This window comes from Cherax quadricarinatus, chromosome 51, assembly GCF_038502225.1.
Source record: "Cherax quadricarinatus isolate ZL_2023a chromosome 51, ASM3850222v1, whole genome shotgun sequence".
Taxonomy (NCBI): domain Eukaryota; kingdom Metazoa; phylum Arthropoda; class Malacostraca; order Decapoda; family Parastacidae; genus Cherax; species Cherax quadricarinatus.
The window spans coordinates 5,269,285-5,288,073 of record NC_091342.1 but is presented as its reverse complement, the minus strand read 5'-3'; the positions used below and the strand labels follow the sequence as shown (position 1 = coordinate 5,288,073).

Sequence of the window (18,789 nt, the reverse complement as noted above, 5' to 3'; positions counted from 1 at the left end):
AGACTACTGTAATGCTTCTCGGCCCCTTGGGAATAGGTTTTTAGTGTCTAGTTACTTTGATTTCTACTACCTTGAGATATAATTTACTAGTTACTGTCTCTAGTCCTCCCAGCATAGATCAATAGGTCTACACTGCTCCTTTGTTATTGTGTTCTACACTTCCACCATTACTACAACTACCTTATTACTACCACACTCTTCTATCCCCCTTCTCTTTCTTGGAACTTGACAGTGGTCCAGGATACATGGAAATGTAATGAGTTTCTGAACTGGGGGTTACTTTTGAATTCATCCTCATCTTGGATTGAACTTGGTTGCCTCCCATGCACTGTTGGACCCCTATGGGTTTAGCACCTCTCCAAGTAGATAATAAATAATGGTTAACTATTTTATTAATATGTACAGCAGTGTATATCTACATTTGTGCATCAAGGTTCACATAATTTTTGGTAATCCTGAGAACTACCACCAAAATATCTTCCAAGAAGTTTATTTTTTCCTTGGCTTATTACCAACTCTCAAAGTTTAGTAACTTCAAATGTTAACAGAATTCTAAATGTTAAAACATGAGTGACTGAATAATAAATGGTATATGGAGTTCAAAGCAATAAGCCTAAACTTCTTGGCAACATATTTACAACAATCTCATTTAAATGTCAATACCCCAACTAAAATACACATGCTAGGCTGCAAAGTAATATTTTGATAGTTTAACAATTTATAAATATTGGCTACAAGTTAACTTCAGCATTTTGTATAAAAAACAAAGATGTTGAAAATTGCAATGGTGCATTGCTAAAATTAATTTAGTGTAAATTGGCAACTTTACTTAGACGCCGATGTGTGTAAGGATCAAAAGGAGTTGTGCCCCGAATAGTAGTCTCGACAGGATTCAAATAAACATCAGTAGCTAATTCCTGAACTGCAATTTCCTTATCAGTCTTGGCAATCTTCACAGCTTCATCAACTTCTTTGCGTACTTCATTGTCAATTTTCTAGGGGGGGAGAAAAAAAAAAGTTTCTTAACAATGAGCTTAGCTAATTCATTAGATGTCAAAAAATGCTAAATACATTTCATAAAGATTTCAGCCAAAGTTACCCTTCAAGGAAGATTCCTCAATGTCAGTGAAGGGCTCTTGATCCAAAGAATTTGAGCTATCCTTCCATTCCTTGGATCAAATCTGCCTCCCATTCAAGAAGATACTGTGACTCTCATGGGTTTAGCACTTCAGTGAAATGATAAATTAGTAATAAATATAAATATTTGTATTAATCTACAATAAAAATTTCTATTTCATAAAATAAGCATACAATGTTAAATGAAACAGTGCCTAAAGTACAACACAAAGCTTTGATGAATGTGATAAAAAAAAATCCTCATCCAGCAGGTGTGTGAGAGCACTTTATTAGAACAATGTGTGTGGAGACTGATTTTTGGAATTTGAAGTGCTGTTGGGAGTGCAAGCAGGGTAACATCTATGAAATCATAACAGAGTTCTTTAAGAGAGAAATACAGTGCTTGCACTCTCAAGGACAGACATGGAAGTGGTTCAGAGTCATTTGAATTGTAATGTCTATGAGAGATGATCAATGTGTTTCCTACTTTGGATCACTAAACCTTAGTGAAAAATGCATTGTAAAATAAAAATATTTTTTTGTCATGGCAAAAGCTTTTCTTGCCAAGTCTCTTTTAACACAAGATATTTGTCCCAGTTTTTTTAATAAATAGGTTATTACTGTATATTAGTAAGAATAACTTACTCCAACCACCAAATCTAAGATGCATAATACTGTACTTACTTTTAGTTCATCAGCAGTAACAAGATCTGCTCCTATAATGTGGTCTTTGAAAAGCATGATAGGATCACGTGTTTGGCGAACCTCTTGAATTTCATCACGAGTGCGATAGGAAGTACCTGGATCAGACATTGAATGCCCATGGTAACGATAAGTTGCAACCTCCAAAACTAATGGGCCTTTTCCTGATGTACAGTAGTCAATGCAATATCTGATGGCTTCTCGCACACTCAGTACATCCATACCATCAATCTACAGAAACACATTAGTTGTCTTAACAATTGCCTTTCCTTACAATACACTTTCATAAAAATCTTTGTGCATGAAATACATTTTAATTAATAATAATAATCTATGCATAAAAAGTATAATAAGTGGAGCCATACACCACTGAAATTTGGACAAACAGCAGAATATCTTTACCATTTACACAAATGTAAATGCTGGATTCCTCATCCAAAGATTGTGAAGACAAGTCTCCCAAGCAAAATTCATATAAGATGTAACAACAATAGTTTTCCTGTAAATTGCCTGCTGAAAACTAAAGACTGGAATTTTCATTACTTTCTTAATACTGTACACCTAAGGTACTTAAACTGCTCCAATTTGGTAAGAAATACAAAGCTTTCCCAAGATTTTTTAAAAGTTATTTATGTATGGAGACTATACTGTATCTGGACATTATAATCTACTGTAGATAACTATTACTTGCCCAAATTCCTGGAACATAATCTCCTCGTGTGTAATAATTGGTAGAAGCTGAGGCACGGTCCACACTGGTACCCATGCCATAACCATTGTTCTCACAAATGAAAACAGCTGGAAGACTCATGAGCTTAGCCATGTTGTAAGCCTCATAAAGCTGACCCTGTAAATTATAACAAATACTTCAATCAGCTACTTAGAATTTTACCTGTATAAAACTGATCTTAAATTATGCATATACATTCTGGCTAGCAACCCTGAGTACACCCACATGATTCAAAGGATGACTAGAGAGCAGAGAACCTGCCATCCTAGGATAACAAGGCTTCATTAATTAACTTAACATATTTATTTTCTGATGATGGTGAAAGTTTTTTTTGGATTTACAGAGCGCTAGGCCCTTGATGTCATTCAGTGCTTTTTATATTATAGAGCACTCCCTGAAACAAAATCTCTAAAATAAGAAATTAATAAAATTCTAATAGCTTAAAAATAGCACTCTATTAAACTATCAGCCCAAATCAATACTGTACATATGTCATGAATGCTGCAAGTTGCAGAGAAAGCAACGGTTACCTGCAAGCATCAATGAGTGAGATGAATGTCCTTTACTCTCAATCAGCAGAAAAACATGACATTTCCATGGAACAGGAAGGGCCAAGCACTCCCACTGGCAATACTCAGGACCCACTGTGCTATTTTCCCATAGTGTACCTATCTTTGCTTAGAATGTTCCTTGAGCAAAAATTTCCTGTATGGTAACTTTATAATACATTTTGCTTCATAAAGCTCCCATACAATTTTATAGGCTTATTACTGGGCGTGCAACCTAAAAATACATTATTAGGCAATGCATACCTGCCGAAGATATCTTCACTAATATTCTCTCTCCCAAGAACGAGTACCTTGTGACCTCAACACAAAAAGAACATCTTACTGCATTATCACCAGTCCAACCTCTGATAAAGGATAATTTTACTATTTGTACTCAAAAATATCATCTATAAATTTAAACACTTCAGACAACAGTTCATAACATGGAAATGGGGTATTCAATAGCTGAGCAGACCACAAGAAACTTGTATTTCAATACAGTACAGTAGTGAAAATTTTAAAACTCACTTGATTGGCAGCACCATCACCATAAAGTGCAACACAGATGCCTCCATTCTCTAGATATTTGTTAGCTAAAGCAACACCTGCACCAACTGGGACTTGAGCCCCTACAATACCATTACCACCATAGAAGTTCTTTGTGTACATATGCATGGAGCCTCCCTTGCCTCGAGCTACGCCTTGTGTTCTCCCAGTTAGCTCAGCCATGATACCTGCCAAAAAACATTAGGTGTAAGATAACATCCCTTAGATCCTTTATTTACACTGGTCATTTCATGCCTAGGCAGGGTGACACAAAGCAAATACATTCACTATTATTTGTTTCCTAACCGGCTTTTCAGAATGGCACATACATCACCTTACGCATAGTCCAAACCCTTTGACTTTTGAGACCCCTGCTCACAAACTTGCTCTCAGTGTCGAAGAATTTAAAAAAAAAATTTAATATTTTTTCTTATGAAATGATAGAGAATCTTGTCCTAACTGTAATGACGCCAATAGTAGGAAATTTGATAAAAAACTCATGGAATTACACTCACGAAGTTAGCGATCTTGGCGATATTTACACATTGGCGATTTCGCCCACTTTGAGCCCTATTTTCGGCTAATTCCATTGTTCCAGTCAACCAAAATAGTAGCTATTTCTTTAGGGGCATGTGCCAGGTGCGGCACACGGAGTAAAAATAAATAAAAAGAAAACACGAAAATTTAGTTATTCATACCAAAAAATAGCTGAACTTTCTGGCAACACTGGTATAATTATCATCATTATATGATGTTTCTACAAGGAATTGTAGTCATTTATAATATGTATGGTGACAGCGCCTTGTGTAGTATGCAAGGTGACGCTTTTTTTTTTCCGTGTTTTTTTTTTTTTTATCATTTTCTTATATCTCTACATCTAATATAATACAAATTCACCATCTGAGATTGTGGTGGAGTGGGCGGAGCTATTATGGTCTGGGAACCAATCAGGAACATCCTCTGGGAATAAGTGCTGACATGGCAGATACACCAGTCAACAAAATACAGTGGACCCCCGCCTTACGATATTAATCCGTTCCTGAGAGCTCATTGTAAGACGAAATTATCGTTAGCTGAATTAATTTTCCCCATAAGAAATAATGGAAATCAAATTAATCCGTTCCTGACACCCCAAAGTATGAAAAAAAAAATTTTTTTACCACATGAAATATTAATTTCAATACACACAAACTGAAGAAGACTTGCACAATTACTACTCTACTAAAAATAGAATACATGACACTTACCTTTATTGAAGATCTGGTGATGATTGATGGGATGGGAGGAGGGGAGAGTGTGGAAGTTATTAGAAGGGGAATCCCCTTCCATTAGGACTTGAGGTAGCAAGTCCTTTTCTGGGGTTACTTCCCTTCCTCTTTTAATGCCACTAGGACCAGCTTGAGAGCCACTGGACCTCAGTCGCACAACAAATCTGTCCATAGAGCTCTGTACCTCCCGTTCCTTTAAGACATTCCTAAAATGGGCCATAACATTGTCATTGTACAGGGTGCCAACACGGCTTGCAGTAGCTGTGTCAGGGTGATTTTCATCCGTAAAGGTTTGCAGTTCAACCCACTTTACACACATTTCCTTAATCTCTTTTTTCAATTCCATTCTAATTCTCACCCTTTTTACCACAGGGATGGCACTAGAAGCTTTCTTGGGGTCCATGGTGACTTATTTTGCAGTTACAAGCACTAAAAACACGGATAATGTGAAATGTACTGAATGTATATGTAGATGCGACCGCACTGGCTGGCTTGTAAACACTGGCACTGAGGCCACACGTGGGACGCGTCCTGGACGAATCACGTAACGTGAGTTTTTTATCGTGAGGCGAGGCAAAATTTTTGCGTTCAAATGCTTCGTATGGTGGATTTAACATAACGCGATGCGTTCGTAAGGCGGGGGTCCATTGTATTCCATACCCATGCTAATATCAATTATAAGGCTTATTTACCTATCACAAATGACAAAAGGTGATATAATAATAGCATAAAAACATAAAAAGTATGCCAGAACAAATAATATACATTTTTTTTTTTCAACAAGTCGGTCGTCTCCCACCGAGGCAGGGTGACCCAAAAAAAAGAAAGAAAATCCCCAAAAAGAAAATACTTTCATCATTCAACACTTTCACCACACACACACATTATCACTGCTTTTGCAGAGGTGCTCAGAATACAACAGTTTAGAAGCATATACGTATAAAGATACACAACATATCCCTCCAAACTGCCAATAATATACATGTATAGCATAATATGACGCTTGAGAGGAAAGGAACTTTATGGACCAAAGCCATCTCAAGGCCATATACCCATTATCTAGTCATTATGATGAGAGAAAACAGAGTTTGACGATGGCTAACTGTAATAAACACTCGTAGGTTATGGAAACAGTCTAAAGAAAGCGAACTTTTCGGGGAAAAAAAAAAACATTTCCCCACACACCTGGGCTGCCGCACGTATCGGCCTATATCTTGGAAGTAGGTTATTTACCTATTTGGGGCTGTAGAGCCAATATTTATGAATCAAGTGACCTGATTTTCACAAATATAGAAGAATGATTGTTCTACACGCTTTTTATTCAAACAAAAAATAGAAGATTTACTGTTATGCGGACTACTGCATTATTGTAATAGTTGTATAAATAATGTCAACCCAGTCGTGACTGCGTATTAGAATGGCTAGTTGGACACTTATTGGACAATGACATCATTTGTTTACTCTTGAACATCAGCAAAAATTGAACATTTTCACTACATTAAGCTCAGTTACAAGGTCTTTTTCATCGTGAAACCAATTACCTCTATTTCTGTAATATGTGTTCCATTCTATCAAATGAGACTAAGAAAATGAGAATACAACCATAAATACTATAGGAAAATACACCTCAAAGTTAGCATTTTAATCCAAAAACATGGCTGGAGTTTTTTTTTTCTCATTATGCACTGCGTGCTGCAAGAATTTTTTTATATTGAGCACTGACCACTCAGACCCATTTTCTCACATGTGGGCCTATGGGCCTACCAGCTTACTCCTGCTTGATTTGAAGCCACTAGAATTTTGGAGTATAAATACTTCAAAAACACTGGCTTGTAAGAAGTATATATATGTCAGAAACAGTCAAAGGGTTAATCAATCTTTCTTACTTCATTCCATATTAATTCATCGGTAGCCAAAACTTTCTGACAAACTCAGCACAAGACTACACAGAGCAGATGTACCAAAGACATAAGCCTACCCACCATGTAAGCCTAGACAACACTTAGGATGAAACCAGTAACCTTAAGGAATTCTGCGACATCTCGCTTCAAGTTGCAAGGCCAGCATAATTTTTTGTCTCGCTGAAAAACCTACCAGGGTAGGGTATTATTTTGGATATTAATCTATGTGGGGTGTCTGCCATGTAGCATACTTTAATGACAAATACTAAGCTGAAACTTCATATGTCAGGGACACATTTTTGCACTGTACACACACTACTGGCATACACCCAGAACATAAAGACTATAATCAAACCTCTAAAAAACATTGCTCCAATTTTATCATGTACAAAGGTATTTACAGTAGTATTTTTAAAAATTTGTTTACTTGTAGAAAGAAAATTAGACTTACTAACAATAGAGCAGCCCATCACATAGGCCCATCCATGATCACGATATGCAGTAATAACTGAATCTTGTGATCTAAGAGCTGCTTTTACACCCACACAGATGGCTTCCTGACCACTGTATAAATGGCAGAATCCACGAATAGCCTGCAAATGAATAATTACTTGATTAGAGCTTTAAATATTTTATTAGCATTAAAAACATTTATTAAGATCTTGATATTGGCAGTTTGGAGGGATATGTTGTGTATCTTTATACGTATATGCTTCTAAACTGTTGTATTCTGAGCACCTCTGCAAAAACAGTGATTATGTGTGATTGAGATGAGAGTGCTGAATGATGATGAAAGTATTTTCTTTTTGGGGATTTTCTTTCTTTTTGGGTCACCCTGTCTCGGTGGGAGACAGCCGACTTGTTAAAAAGAAAAAAAGTAAAAAAAAAAAAATAAGATATCTGCCAATATCTGAATGAGATTTCCATAATCAACAAGAAATTAATAAAATGCCATATACAATTATGCATTCGAGACCAAGAAAGTAAATGTGAAAATAGCATTGTACCAGGACAGATTGTTCAGCTTGAGAGGGAACAGAACAAAGAAATATTATAGGTGGAAGATGAATACCCAAATAACCTAAGGATGTTCTAAAATGCATCAACCTACTACTTCAATGTAAGGGTAATAAGGGTGACTATACTAAATGAAGAAGCTGTAGAGGTTAATTAACTCCATATAGTGTATACATGGCTTAAAAAAAAAAATTTTTTAACAAGCTGGCCATCTCCCACCAAGGCAAGGTGACCCAAAAAAGAAACCCTTTCGCCATCATTCACACTATCACTGTATATACAGCATATTTTATGAATTACCTTACATTACAAAACAATTTAGCCCCAAAATTAGTAATGGGGGAAACCAAAAATAATGGTGTACAGTGGACCCCCGCATAACGATTACCTCCGAATGCGACCAATTATGTAAGTGTATTTATGTAAGTGCGTTTGTACGTGTATGTTTGGGGGTCTGAAATGGACTAATCTACTTCATAATATTTCTTATGGGAACAAATTCGGTCAGTACTGGCACCTGAACATACTTCTGGAGTAAAAAAATATCGTTAACCGGGGGTCCACTGTATTACTAACTGCTGGAATGGGAGAGAAGGGAGTGAAATCAATGTAATAACATGCCAACCTATAAACCTATCAAATATTTAAACAAACCTGACAAATACATGTACTTACGAAGATAAATGATAGAGTAATAATGAAAATTACTTTTAGAAAAATTAAATCCAAACTCATTATCAGCTCACAAACTGATGGGATTCAAATCTACAGAAAACCAGTCTTCAAACTAGCAGGCCAGTATTTTAACCACTGTACCATGGCAATCTAACAAGATTCATCCAACTGCTTGTGTTTCTATACACTCAGAAGGTTATCACTATGGTCATAATGAGGCCCATGCTAATCTTCCTAGGGTGCAGAAATACATTGTAGTTACAATGTACTTCTGTAGTTACAATGTACCTGGATGAATCTTTTAGGCCAGTATGGTGCAGTGATTAGTGCACAGGCCTGCTAGTTTTAGGACTAGCCTGCCATGGGTTCGAACTCCATTTGTTCTGTGACCTTCTTACAATTGTGTTAAGATTTTGAGAGCCAAACTTATTGTGGTAATGCACTCTAATATACAGCAGGGCCCCGCTTTACGGCGTTTCACTTTACGGCGTTCCGCTAATACGGTCATTTCAAATTATGACCAAAACTCGCTATACGGCTCCCCCCACCTGACTTTCTAATACGGTCACCGCGCCCCACCCTGTTTGTTTACATTCTCCGTGAGCTCAGTAAGCACTAAGTCTCTCCATTTTGTCTGGAAACTCCAAAATTTCAAATGTTTTTAAAAGTTATTTCATATTTTATATATACTCTGATAATTATACTTATGTATACCTGTACCTAAATAAGCTTACATACTGTGCTGGCATGCAGGTACACATTAAAATCAGTAAGAGTGTCTTATGTCTCCAGACGTCATATTAGTAATGATAATAATAATCATCGAGTCTCATTTAAATGTCGTATATTACGTTAATATACACATTTTCATTAATCCATCTATGATATTTTTTTCAAAATTATATAATAAACACGATGCATAACATATAAATAAGATATATACACCCCACAGTAGAATAAATAAACATAAATGTGAGATGTGGTAGCAGACGACTTGCACAAGTGACGCCATATTAGAAATGATAATAATAATAATCACCGAGTCTCATTAAATGTCGTATATTACGTTAATATACACATTTTCATTAATCCATCCATGATATTTTTTTCAAAATTATATAATAAACACGATACATAACATAAAAAGATGATAAATACACCCCACAATAGAATAAATAAACATAAATATGAGATGTGGTAGCCAGATAACTTGTACAAGTGACGGCAAGAATAACATTTTCTCTAATCTAACATAAGAGAAAATGTGTTACTGTGGGTAACTGTAGAAAATTATTCCTTTCGTATGTATGTAAGTTTATTCAGGTATACACAAATACAGTTACATAGAGTATCATACATAACATGTGTGTAGAGAACCTAGGATAACCCAAAAAGGTCAGTGACTTATTTCCATTGCCTTCACTCAGAGCATCATTTCTTCTCAAAATGATGTTACATGAGAAGGGAGTGTTCTTCTTTATTTATTCTACCGTATCAATGTAGAGACAACCTGTACACAATGTAACTTGTACACAAACCAGACGTGTACACTTTGTTTACAAAACTTACCTTCGCCTGGTTTGTTTACATAACTCTGCGCCTGTCCTCTCTCATGCACTCATTCTCTCTCTCTCTCATTTATTCGTTTTATCTCATTTACTTACTCCTGACCCTACATTAAGACTACAAATATTTTAAGGTAAGTAATGAGTGAACTGTATATACATTTTATTGCTCTGGGATGCTTAAATATCATAGAATAGTATGTGTGGGTGGGTTGGCCTGGTATGGTAGCCCGGCTGACTACCATACATACCGCACTTGATTTTTTACAATAAATACTACTCATCTCACCCTATATTTTAAGGTAAGTAATGAGTGAACTGCATATACATTTTATCGCTCTGGGATGCCTAAATATCATAGAATAGTATGTGTGGGTGGGGTGGCCTGGTAAGGTAGCCTGGCTGACTACCATACATACCACACTTGATTTCTTACAATAAATACTACTTGTCTCACCCTAGATTAAGACTATAAATATTTTAAGGTAAGTAATGAGTGCACTATGTGTGTATTGTACTTTTTTGTTATTTTTTGATGCCTGGTTCTATTGCTAACTTAATATTTGTTAGTGTAAACTTGTTATCTAGTGTTTGTATGCATTTATATGTGGAAAAAAAGGGTGTTCCACTTTACGGCGGTAGCCTGGAACCTAACCTGCCGTATAAGTGGGGCCCTGCTGTATTTAAATTTTCAAAAAATAAGCTAAATAAAAAAAACATACCTTCTCTTTATAAAGATTACTGGAAGCAGACTCAAGTCGCCTAATAATCTGCATCTGTCGGTAAAAAAGAAGAGCATCGTCCCTGGAGCAAATGCTCGTAGTACTTGGAGGTTCATCAAGTCTATGCAGCTTATATGGTTGAGTTTGAAACGTGGCTTCTGTTACAGTGCCGCCCCTCCTTACTGATGTCATAAAAGGTGCCAGAGCTCTCTTCGGAAAGACAATATAAAGGAAGTCATTAAAACAAAGGATCTAAGTCAGCACTCAACACACAAAAATAAAATATATGCAGACCCACTCCAAGGAAAATAATGTCAGTTAAAAGTGCCTAACAGCTAGAAAAGTAAAAGTTATGAAGGAAGGATGAAGATTAAAAATTAATACATGTGTACAGGGCAGTGCTAGTAATTAGAAATTTTGAGGTAAATCTTAGGAGAGAGAAAGAAATCTACAAAAATGTAGAGTTTTTGGAAAATAAAATATTTGGAGAATAGGTTGTATAACCAACAAGCTGAAAAAAAAAAAAAATTGTAGTAGAATGGAAACCTTAACATTGTATGGTCAGGAGTGTGGTGTATGGTGAGTAGCATGTAAGCCAGAGGTCTGCCACCTGGAAACTTCCTGGTTCTGATGGTGGTGTCTGTGGCATGAACTACAAATTATTCAAGGCATTTTCTTCAGTTTTTGTCTTTTTCATGAATAATGATGGTTGTTCTTGGCTAAGCCATGTAGAGTGAAGTCAATTTACGATGTAAACAACACCCATGGTGTATGATGTAAAAACAATGCCTGTGTTTCTGCCATCAATGATGTCTTATGTTTTCACTGTAAAATGACTACACAACACAGATTTGCCTAGGTCGAGCATGATTATCTATGAAAGACAGAAATAGAAGAAAATGCCTTGAATCAGCTCTAATTTGTACCAAAGACACCATTACCCAGAACTAGGGAAATTTCCAGGTGGCAGGACTTCTGGCTTGCAAGACTATCCTCAGTATACAGCACCCTCCTGGCCATCCATAGTCAGATTCACACTTCCCAACTCCTCATCACCTGCTCTCCCAATTTTATATACCTTGTTTACCATACACTCTTTGTAGACTTAGAAAGGTTTGGTCTCCAAGCCAGACACTGGCTCAATTAAGGTTTTCAATCTACCAGAGTGCCTTTGTATCAAGAAAATGTGATTACATAAGATGTAAGGGTGGTAATGCAGCAGGTGAACAGTGGTAAGAAGCGTAATCTTTGTAAGTTACAATGAGGAATTAGCTGTCTGAGATCAGTGCAGAAAACAGTAAGACAAGAAATTTAAAGTCAATCTCCACATGAAAGATATAATTTAAAGAACAGAAAAGAGGTTGTGATGGTTTGGTCAGTCAGAAAGAACAGAATGTGTTAGGCTTGTAGAGACTACTATTTATACAGTAAATCTGAGGTGAATGGAAGGAGTTTAAGGTTGAGTTATTAGCATTATATAATTAAATTTCATAATGTTAGTTTTGCTATCCTTACTACACTAAGTTTTTATCATTAATTAATTTACTAAATAATGGACATCTAACTCTGAATAAAATGTATAGAGTATGTAACTAATATACAGTATTTAAGAACTGTGCATTACAGCAATTAGTAAATACTGTACTGACAATATCACTACTGTCCTGGTAAAACAATACAGCCTTTCCTCACTTAGCGACATACTCGTTTACCAATACCTCGGACTTACGACGGGCTCTCTGACCAGTATTCATACCTCAATAATGTATATTAGAGCTGATTTCCTCTATTCTGTTTATTTCAATATACAGTACACTACCGTACAAACAATTAAAAATACACCAGAAATGTTATAAATGGTGTAAAGGTGACATTAAAACAATATCATAGATGATTGACACAAACTCACTACCATTATAGTATGCTCTTTACTTAGCAATGAATACATTTAACAACATGGTCTCAGGAACGGAATTCCATCGTTAAGTGAGGAGAGACTGTAATAAAGTATAACATGTTGATGCCTAACAATAAAAATTACATGCTTGAAAATTATTTAAAAAATAACACCTTATACACAATAGCTGCTTGCTTTCCATCTATGCTCAGTAACAACAGTTCACAACCCATTTTTGTACAGTACAGTACTCAAAACTGAGCACTGTTCTCTGTACTGAACAGCTAATCTGCACATTGGACTATTGGTCATTGAGTTCTTCCATTTAAATACTACTGTAATCTGAAAAATGTCAAGTACCAATAGCTTTGACACAAGAGAAAAACTTAAAGACCCAAAGAAAATTAAAGAATAAATAAAAACAATGTAAGACTGTGTACAGCAGACTGAAAGTGCTAAAATAAGTGGCAAAATACATTACTGTACCGTGAATATAGCAATGGCAGATAAGCATTAAAGAAACTACAGATTTTTTCAGTTTTCTGTCATACAATTATAGTAATAACTTCACAGACATTATATACAATGCAATATTAACTAAACTTCCATGCTTACAAAATTCTGATCACAAACCATCTGATAAAAATATTTTATACAACTGAACATTTTTTTTTGTTTACTACACCATTAAGTGACTGCCACAACAGAACAGACAGTGATGATACAAGCCAAGCCAATGAGATTTTATAAATAGAAAGGAAATGGGAAGCAGCCAATTTAATTTCAAGCAGTAAATTTATGAAATTAAGACACATGTGCAACATCTGGGTATCTTTATTGTAGACGTTTTGCCATCCAGTGGCTTAACAATACAAATTCTAGGACATAACTTGAAGACAGTAGAACTATGTACAGAAGGTGAGGTAATAAAGCCACTGGATGGCGAAACGTCTACAATAAAGATACCCAGATGTTGCACATGTGTCTTAATTTCATCTTGTCGGTATTATATACCATTCTTACACAACAGTAAATTTATGATTACAATGTGGCTTGCGGTTCTGCAGGATAACTGGACTTGAGGGGTCTCCAGAAATCCCTCACAACCAAGAACCTACATACAAGTCTTTTATTTTGAGGGTTGTATTGGTACACAAGAAAATCCCTAATATAGAACATATCAATCTTCAAAACCATGAATCAGATCTGAGGAATTCTATTAGAGCTGGACTACAGAATACATTTTGCAATAATTTCCTATCCAAAACACCAACTTATCCCTCTTCAAAGGTTATATGCATTGTAATAAACTGGCTGATATGCTTTTTTTAAATTAACACAATCTACTTAAAATACATTACTGGTACAGCAGGTTACATCAATTACATATATTTAAAAACATAATATATACACTATTCAAGCCAGGTTTTAAAAAAGTTATTAACTGAATACAGCAATTGTGCATATTTCTAAGACATTCCATGGGGAAGTGGAATAACAATCTTTCCTCCGTAAGCCATGCATGTTGTAAAAGTCGACTAAAATGCCGGGAACAATGGGCTAGTAACCCCTTTTCCTGTAAGGATTACTAAAAAGAATAAGAAGAAGAAAATTGTCAAAGTGGGAAGTCTGAATGTGCGTGGATGTTGTGCAAATGATAAGAAAGAGATGATTGTGGATGTTATGAATGACAAGAAGCTGGATGTCCTGGCTTTAAGTGAAACAAAGCTGAAGGGGGTGGGAGAGTTTCAATGGAGAGGAATAAATGGGATTAGGTCAGGGGTTTCAAATAGAGTTAGAGCTAAAGAAGGAGTAGCAATAATGTTGAAGGATAAGCTATGGCAGGAAAAGAGGGACTATAAATGTATTAATTCAAGGATTATGTGGAGTAAAATAAAGATTGGATGTGAAAAGTGGGTTATAGTAAGCGTGTATGCACCTGGAGAAGAAAGAAGTGTAGAGGAGAGAGAGAGATTTTGGGAAATGTTGAGTAAATGCATGGGGAGTTTTGAATCGAGTGTGAGAGTAATGGTGGTTGGGGATTTCAATGCTAAGGTGGGTAAAAATGTTATGGAGGGAGTAGTAGGTAAATTTGGGGTGCCAGGGGTAAATGTAAATGGGGAGCCTTTAATTGAGCTATGTGTAGAAAGAGATTTGGTAATAAGTAATACATATTTTATGAAAAAGAGGATAAATAAATATACAAGGTATGATGTAGCACGTAATGAAAGTAGTTTGTTAGATTATGTATTGGTGGATAAAAGGTTGATGGGTAGGCTCCAGGATGTACATGTTTATAGAGGGGCAACTGATATATCAGATCATTATCTAGTTGTAGCTACAGTTAGAGTAAGAGGTAGATGGGACAATAGGAAAATGGCAACAAGTAAAAGGGAGGTGAAAGTGTATAAACTAAGGCAGGAGTAGTTCGGGGGAGATATAAGCGACTGTTGGCAGAAAGGTGGGCTAGTGCAAAGATGAGTAGTGGGGGGTTTGAAGAGGGTTGGAATAGTTTTAAAAAATGCAGTATTAGAATGTGGGGCAGAAGTTTGTGGTTATAGAAGGGTGGGGGCAGGTGGAAAGAGGAGTGATAGGTGGAATGATGAAGTAAAGGGTGTGATAAAAGAGAAAAAGTTAGCTTATGAGAGGTTTTTACAAAGCAGAAGTGTTATAAGAAGAGCAGAGTATATGGAGAGTAAAAGAAAGGTGAAGAGAGTGGTGAGAGTGCAAAAGGAGAGCAGATGATAGAGTGGGAGAGGCACTGTCAAGAAATTTTAATGAAAATAAGAAAAAATTTTGGAGTGAGTTAAACAAGTTAAGAAAGCCTAGGGAAAGTATGGATTTGTCAGTTAAAAACAGAGTAGGGGAGTTAGTAGATGGGGAGAGGGAGGTATTAGGTAGATGGCGAGAATATTTTGAGGAACTTTTAAATGTTAAGGAAGAAAGGGAGGCAGTAATTTCATGCACTGGTCAGGGAGATATACCATCTTTTAGGAGTGAAGAAGAGCAGAATGTAAGTGTGGGGGAGGTACGTGAGGCATTACGTAGAATGAAAAGGGGTAAAGCAGCTGGAACTGATGGGATCATGACAGAAATGTTAAAAGTAGGGGGGGATATAGTGTTGGAGTGGTTGGTACTTTTGTTTAATAAATGTATGAAAGAGGGGAAGGTACCTAGGGATTGGCGGAGAGCATGTATAGTCCCTTTATATAAAGGGAAAGGGGACAAAAGAGATTGTAAAAATTATAGAGGAATAAGTTTATTGAGTATACAAGGAAAAGTGTACGGTAGGGTTATAATTGAAAGAATTAGAGGTAAGACAGAATGTAGGATTGCGGATGAGCAAGGTGGTGTTCAGAGTGGGTAGGGGATGTGTAGATCAAGTGTTTACATTGAAGCATATATGGGAACAGTATTTAGATAAAGGTAGGGAAGTTTTTATTGCATTTATGGATTTAGAAAAGGCATATGATAGAGTGGATAGGGGAGCAATGTGGCAGATGTTGCAAGTATATGGAATAGGTGGTAAGTTACTAAATGCTGTAAAGAGTTTTTATGAGGATAGTGAGGCTCAGATTAGGGTGTGTAGAAGAGAGGGAGACTACTTCCCGGTAAAAGTAGGTCTTAGACAGGGATGTGTAATGTCACCATGGTTGTTTAATATATTTATAGATGGGGTTGTAAAAGAAGTAAATGCTAGGGTGTTCGGGAGAGGGGTGGGATTAAATTATGGGGAATCAAATTCGAAATGGGAATTAACACAGTTACTTTTTGCTGATGATACTGTGCTTATGGGAGATTCTAAAAAAAAATTGCAAAGGTTAGTGGATGAGTTTTGGAATGTGTGTAAAGGTAGAAAGTTGAAAGTGAACATAGAAAAGAGTAAGGTGATGAAGGTATCAAATGATTTAGATAAAGAAAAATTGGATATCAAATTGGGGAGGAGGAGTATGGAAGAAGTGAATGTTTTCAGATACTTGGGAGTTGACGTGTCGGTGGATGGATTTATGAAGGATGAGGTTAATCATAGAATTGATGAGAGGGAAAAAAGGCGAGTGGTGCATTGAGGTATATGTGGAGTCAAAAAACGTTATCTATGGAGGCAAAGAAGGGAATGTATGAAAGTATAGTAGTACCAACACTCTTATATGGGTGTGAAGCTTGGGTGGTAAATGCAGCAGCGAGGAGATAGTTGGAGGCAGTGGGGATGTCCTGTCTAAGGGCAATGTGTGGTGTAAATATTATGCAGAAAATTCGGAGTGTGGAAATTAGGAAAAGGTGTGGAGTTAATAAAAGCATTAGTCAGAGGGCAGAAGAGGGGTTGTTGAGGTGGTTTGGTCATTTAGAGAGAATGGATCAAAGTAGAATGACATGGAAAGCATATAAATCTATAGGGGAAGGAAGGCGAGGTAGGGGTCGTCCTCGAAAGGGTTGGAGAGAGGGGGTAAAGGAGGTTTTGTGGGCAAGGGGCTTGGACTTCCAGCAAGCGTGCGTGAGCATGTTAGATAGGAGTGAATGGAGACGAATGGTACTTGGGACCTGATGATCTGTTGGAGTGTGAGCAGGGTAACATTTAGTGAAGGGATTCAGGGAAACCGGTTATTTTCATATAGTTGGACTTGAGTCCTGGAAATGGGAAGTACAATGCCTGCACTTTAAAGGAGGGGTTTGGGATATTGGCAGTTTGGAGGGATATGTTGTGTATCTTTATACGTATATGCTTCTAAACTGTTGTATTCTGAGCACCTCTGCAAAAACAGTGATTGTGTGTGAGTGTGGTGAAAGTGTTGAATGATGATGAAAGCATTTTCTTTTTGGGGATTTTCTTTCCTTTTTGGGTCACCCTGCCTAGGTGGGAGACGGCCGACTTGTTGAAAAAAAAAAAAAAAAATTAGAGTAAATGAGTTCAAGCCTTAATTTTTATAATACCTAAGCACATCCAAAATCTGACTACACTAAAGTGAATCAAAGAATAAATTACTGGGTTTTAACTGTAACATTTATGCCAGCAAAAGATAAAGAAAAAATAGAAATTACTGTGTGAGGTATACCATTGACAATTCCCAGAAGTCTGTCCACATCAGCGACGCTGTACTGCGTGCACCTGACCATGCACTGTACTGTTCCATTGAGTTGCATGAGAAGAAATTTAAATCATCATTTACAGTCAAAATCATTCACACAATTTACTCAGAATTTGTTTCACTCTAAAAGAAGAAAATAGACAAAAATGAATACACACGATTCTTTTATGGAAGACTTTTCAGTCGTGGGACTTTGATTCCAGTTTCCAGGACCATATGTTTTCAATAAATGTGTCCTAAATATATCATGTCCATTTCCCTTTAGTTGTCAACATTTCCCACGTTCTCACTGCTCTATGTAAAAGGTATGATATCAATCTGCTGTATTTATTCATGCTGACTTTGAAGAACAAAATACAGATACTACTAACTTTAGAACACAGCAAAATAGTCAAGAACAATTTTGCTAACAAATGGTGTTTTGCACAGAAGATTAGGTAAGTAGCAGTAAAATAAAAACTGTTAAGTCTGGAATTAACTCCTTTTTGTTTTAAATATCTGAGGTTACATCATCATAATACTGTATGTCATTTTTGTATACACATTGAGGCCTGGCTGCGGGGGCATTGACCCCCGAAACCCTCTCCAGGTATATAATTGTAAGAAGTTTTTTAGTATTCAAGCAGAAATACAAATGTTTTGCACACACTAATTATCTCTGTATACTGAATGACTTGTTTACATAACTTAAAAAAAATTGGATGTACAGCCCAAGATAACTGCAGCATACATGCACCTACATTATTATTATAACCAAGGGGGAAGTGCTAAACCCACAGGATTATACAGTGCTTGTGGGGGGGGGATAGTCGTAGGTATTCAGGCTTAATTCAGGGAACTGGAGTACAGATCCAATTCCCTAGATCAAGAGCTCCTCACCAGCATCAAGGAACCCCCCTTGAGGGGACATGCAGCTACAGAGATGCATGAGGAAGAGACTAACAATGTTTTGCCCACTCAGTGGGCTCTTTTTGTGACCTGAAAAAATAAAATGTAAACACTAAATCCACTAGGGTCA

General features: G+C 36.5%; 1 protein-coding gene across 4 annotated transcripts in view; it reads right to left on the bottom strand.

The window, feature by feature from the left end:
• Window positions 1-374: 374 nt before the first annotated feature.
• LOC128694712 (probable pyruvate dehydrogenase E1 component subunit alpha, mitochondrial) overlaps window positions 375-18,789 on the bottom strand; it is a 147,848-nt gene continuing 129,433 nt past the window's right edge. For 2 of the 4 annotated variants that reach the window (XM_070095715.1, XM_070095714.1), the window contains 7 exons: window positions 17,739-17,807; window positions 10,791-11,000; window positions 7,263-7,404; window positions 3,625-3,830; window positions 2,510-2,665; window positions 1,801-2,049; window positions 375-995 (listed from right to left, as the gene is read on the bottom strand). In XM_070095715.1, the coding sequence (XP_069951816.1) occupies window positions 807-995; window positions 1,801-2,049; window positions 2,510-2,665; window positions 3,625-3,830; window positions 7,263-7,404; window positions 10,791-11,000; window positions 17,739-17,807 (1,221 nt within the window). In that variant the 3' untranslated portion in view covers window positions 375-806. The remainder of the gene's footprint in view (window positions 996-1,800; window positions 2,050-2,509; window positions 2,666-3,624; window positions 3,831-7,262; window positions 7,405-10,790; window positions 11,001-17,738; window positions 17,808-18,789) is intronic. The other 2 variants (XM_070095717.1, XM_070095716.1) reach the window with 1 other exon arrangement.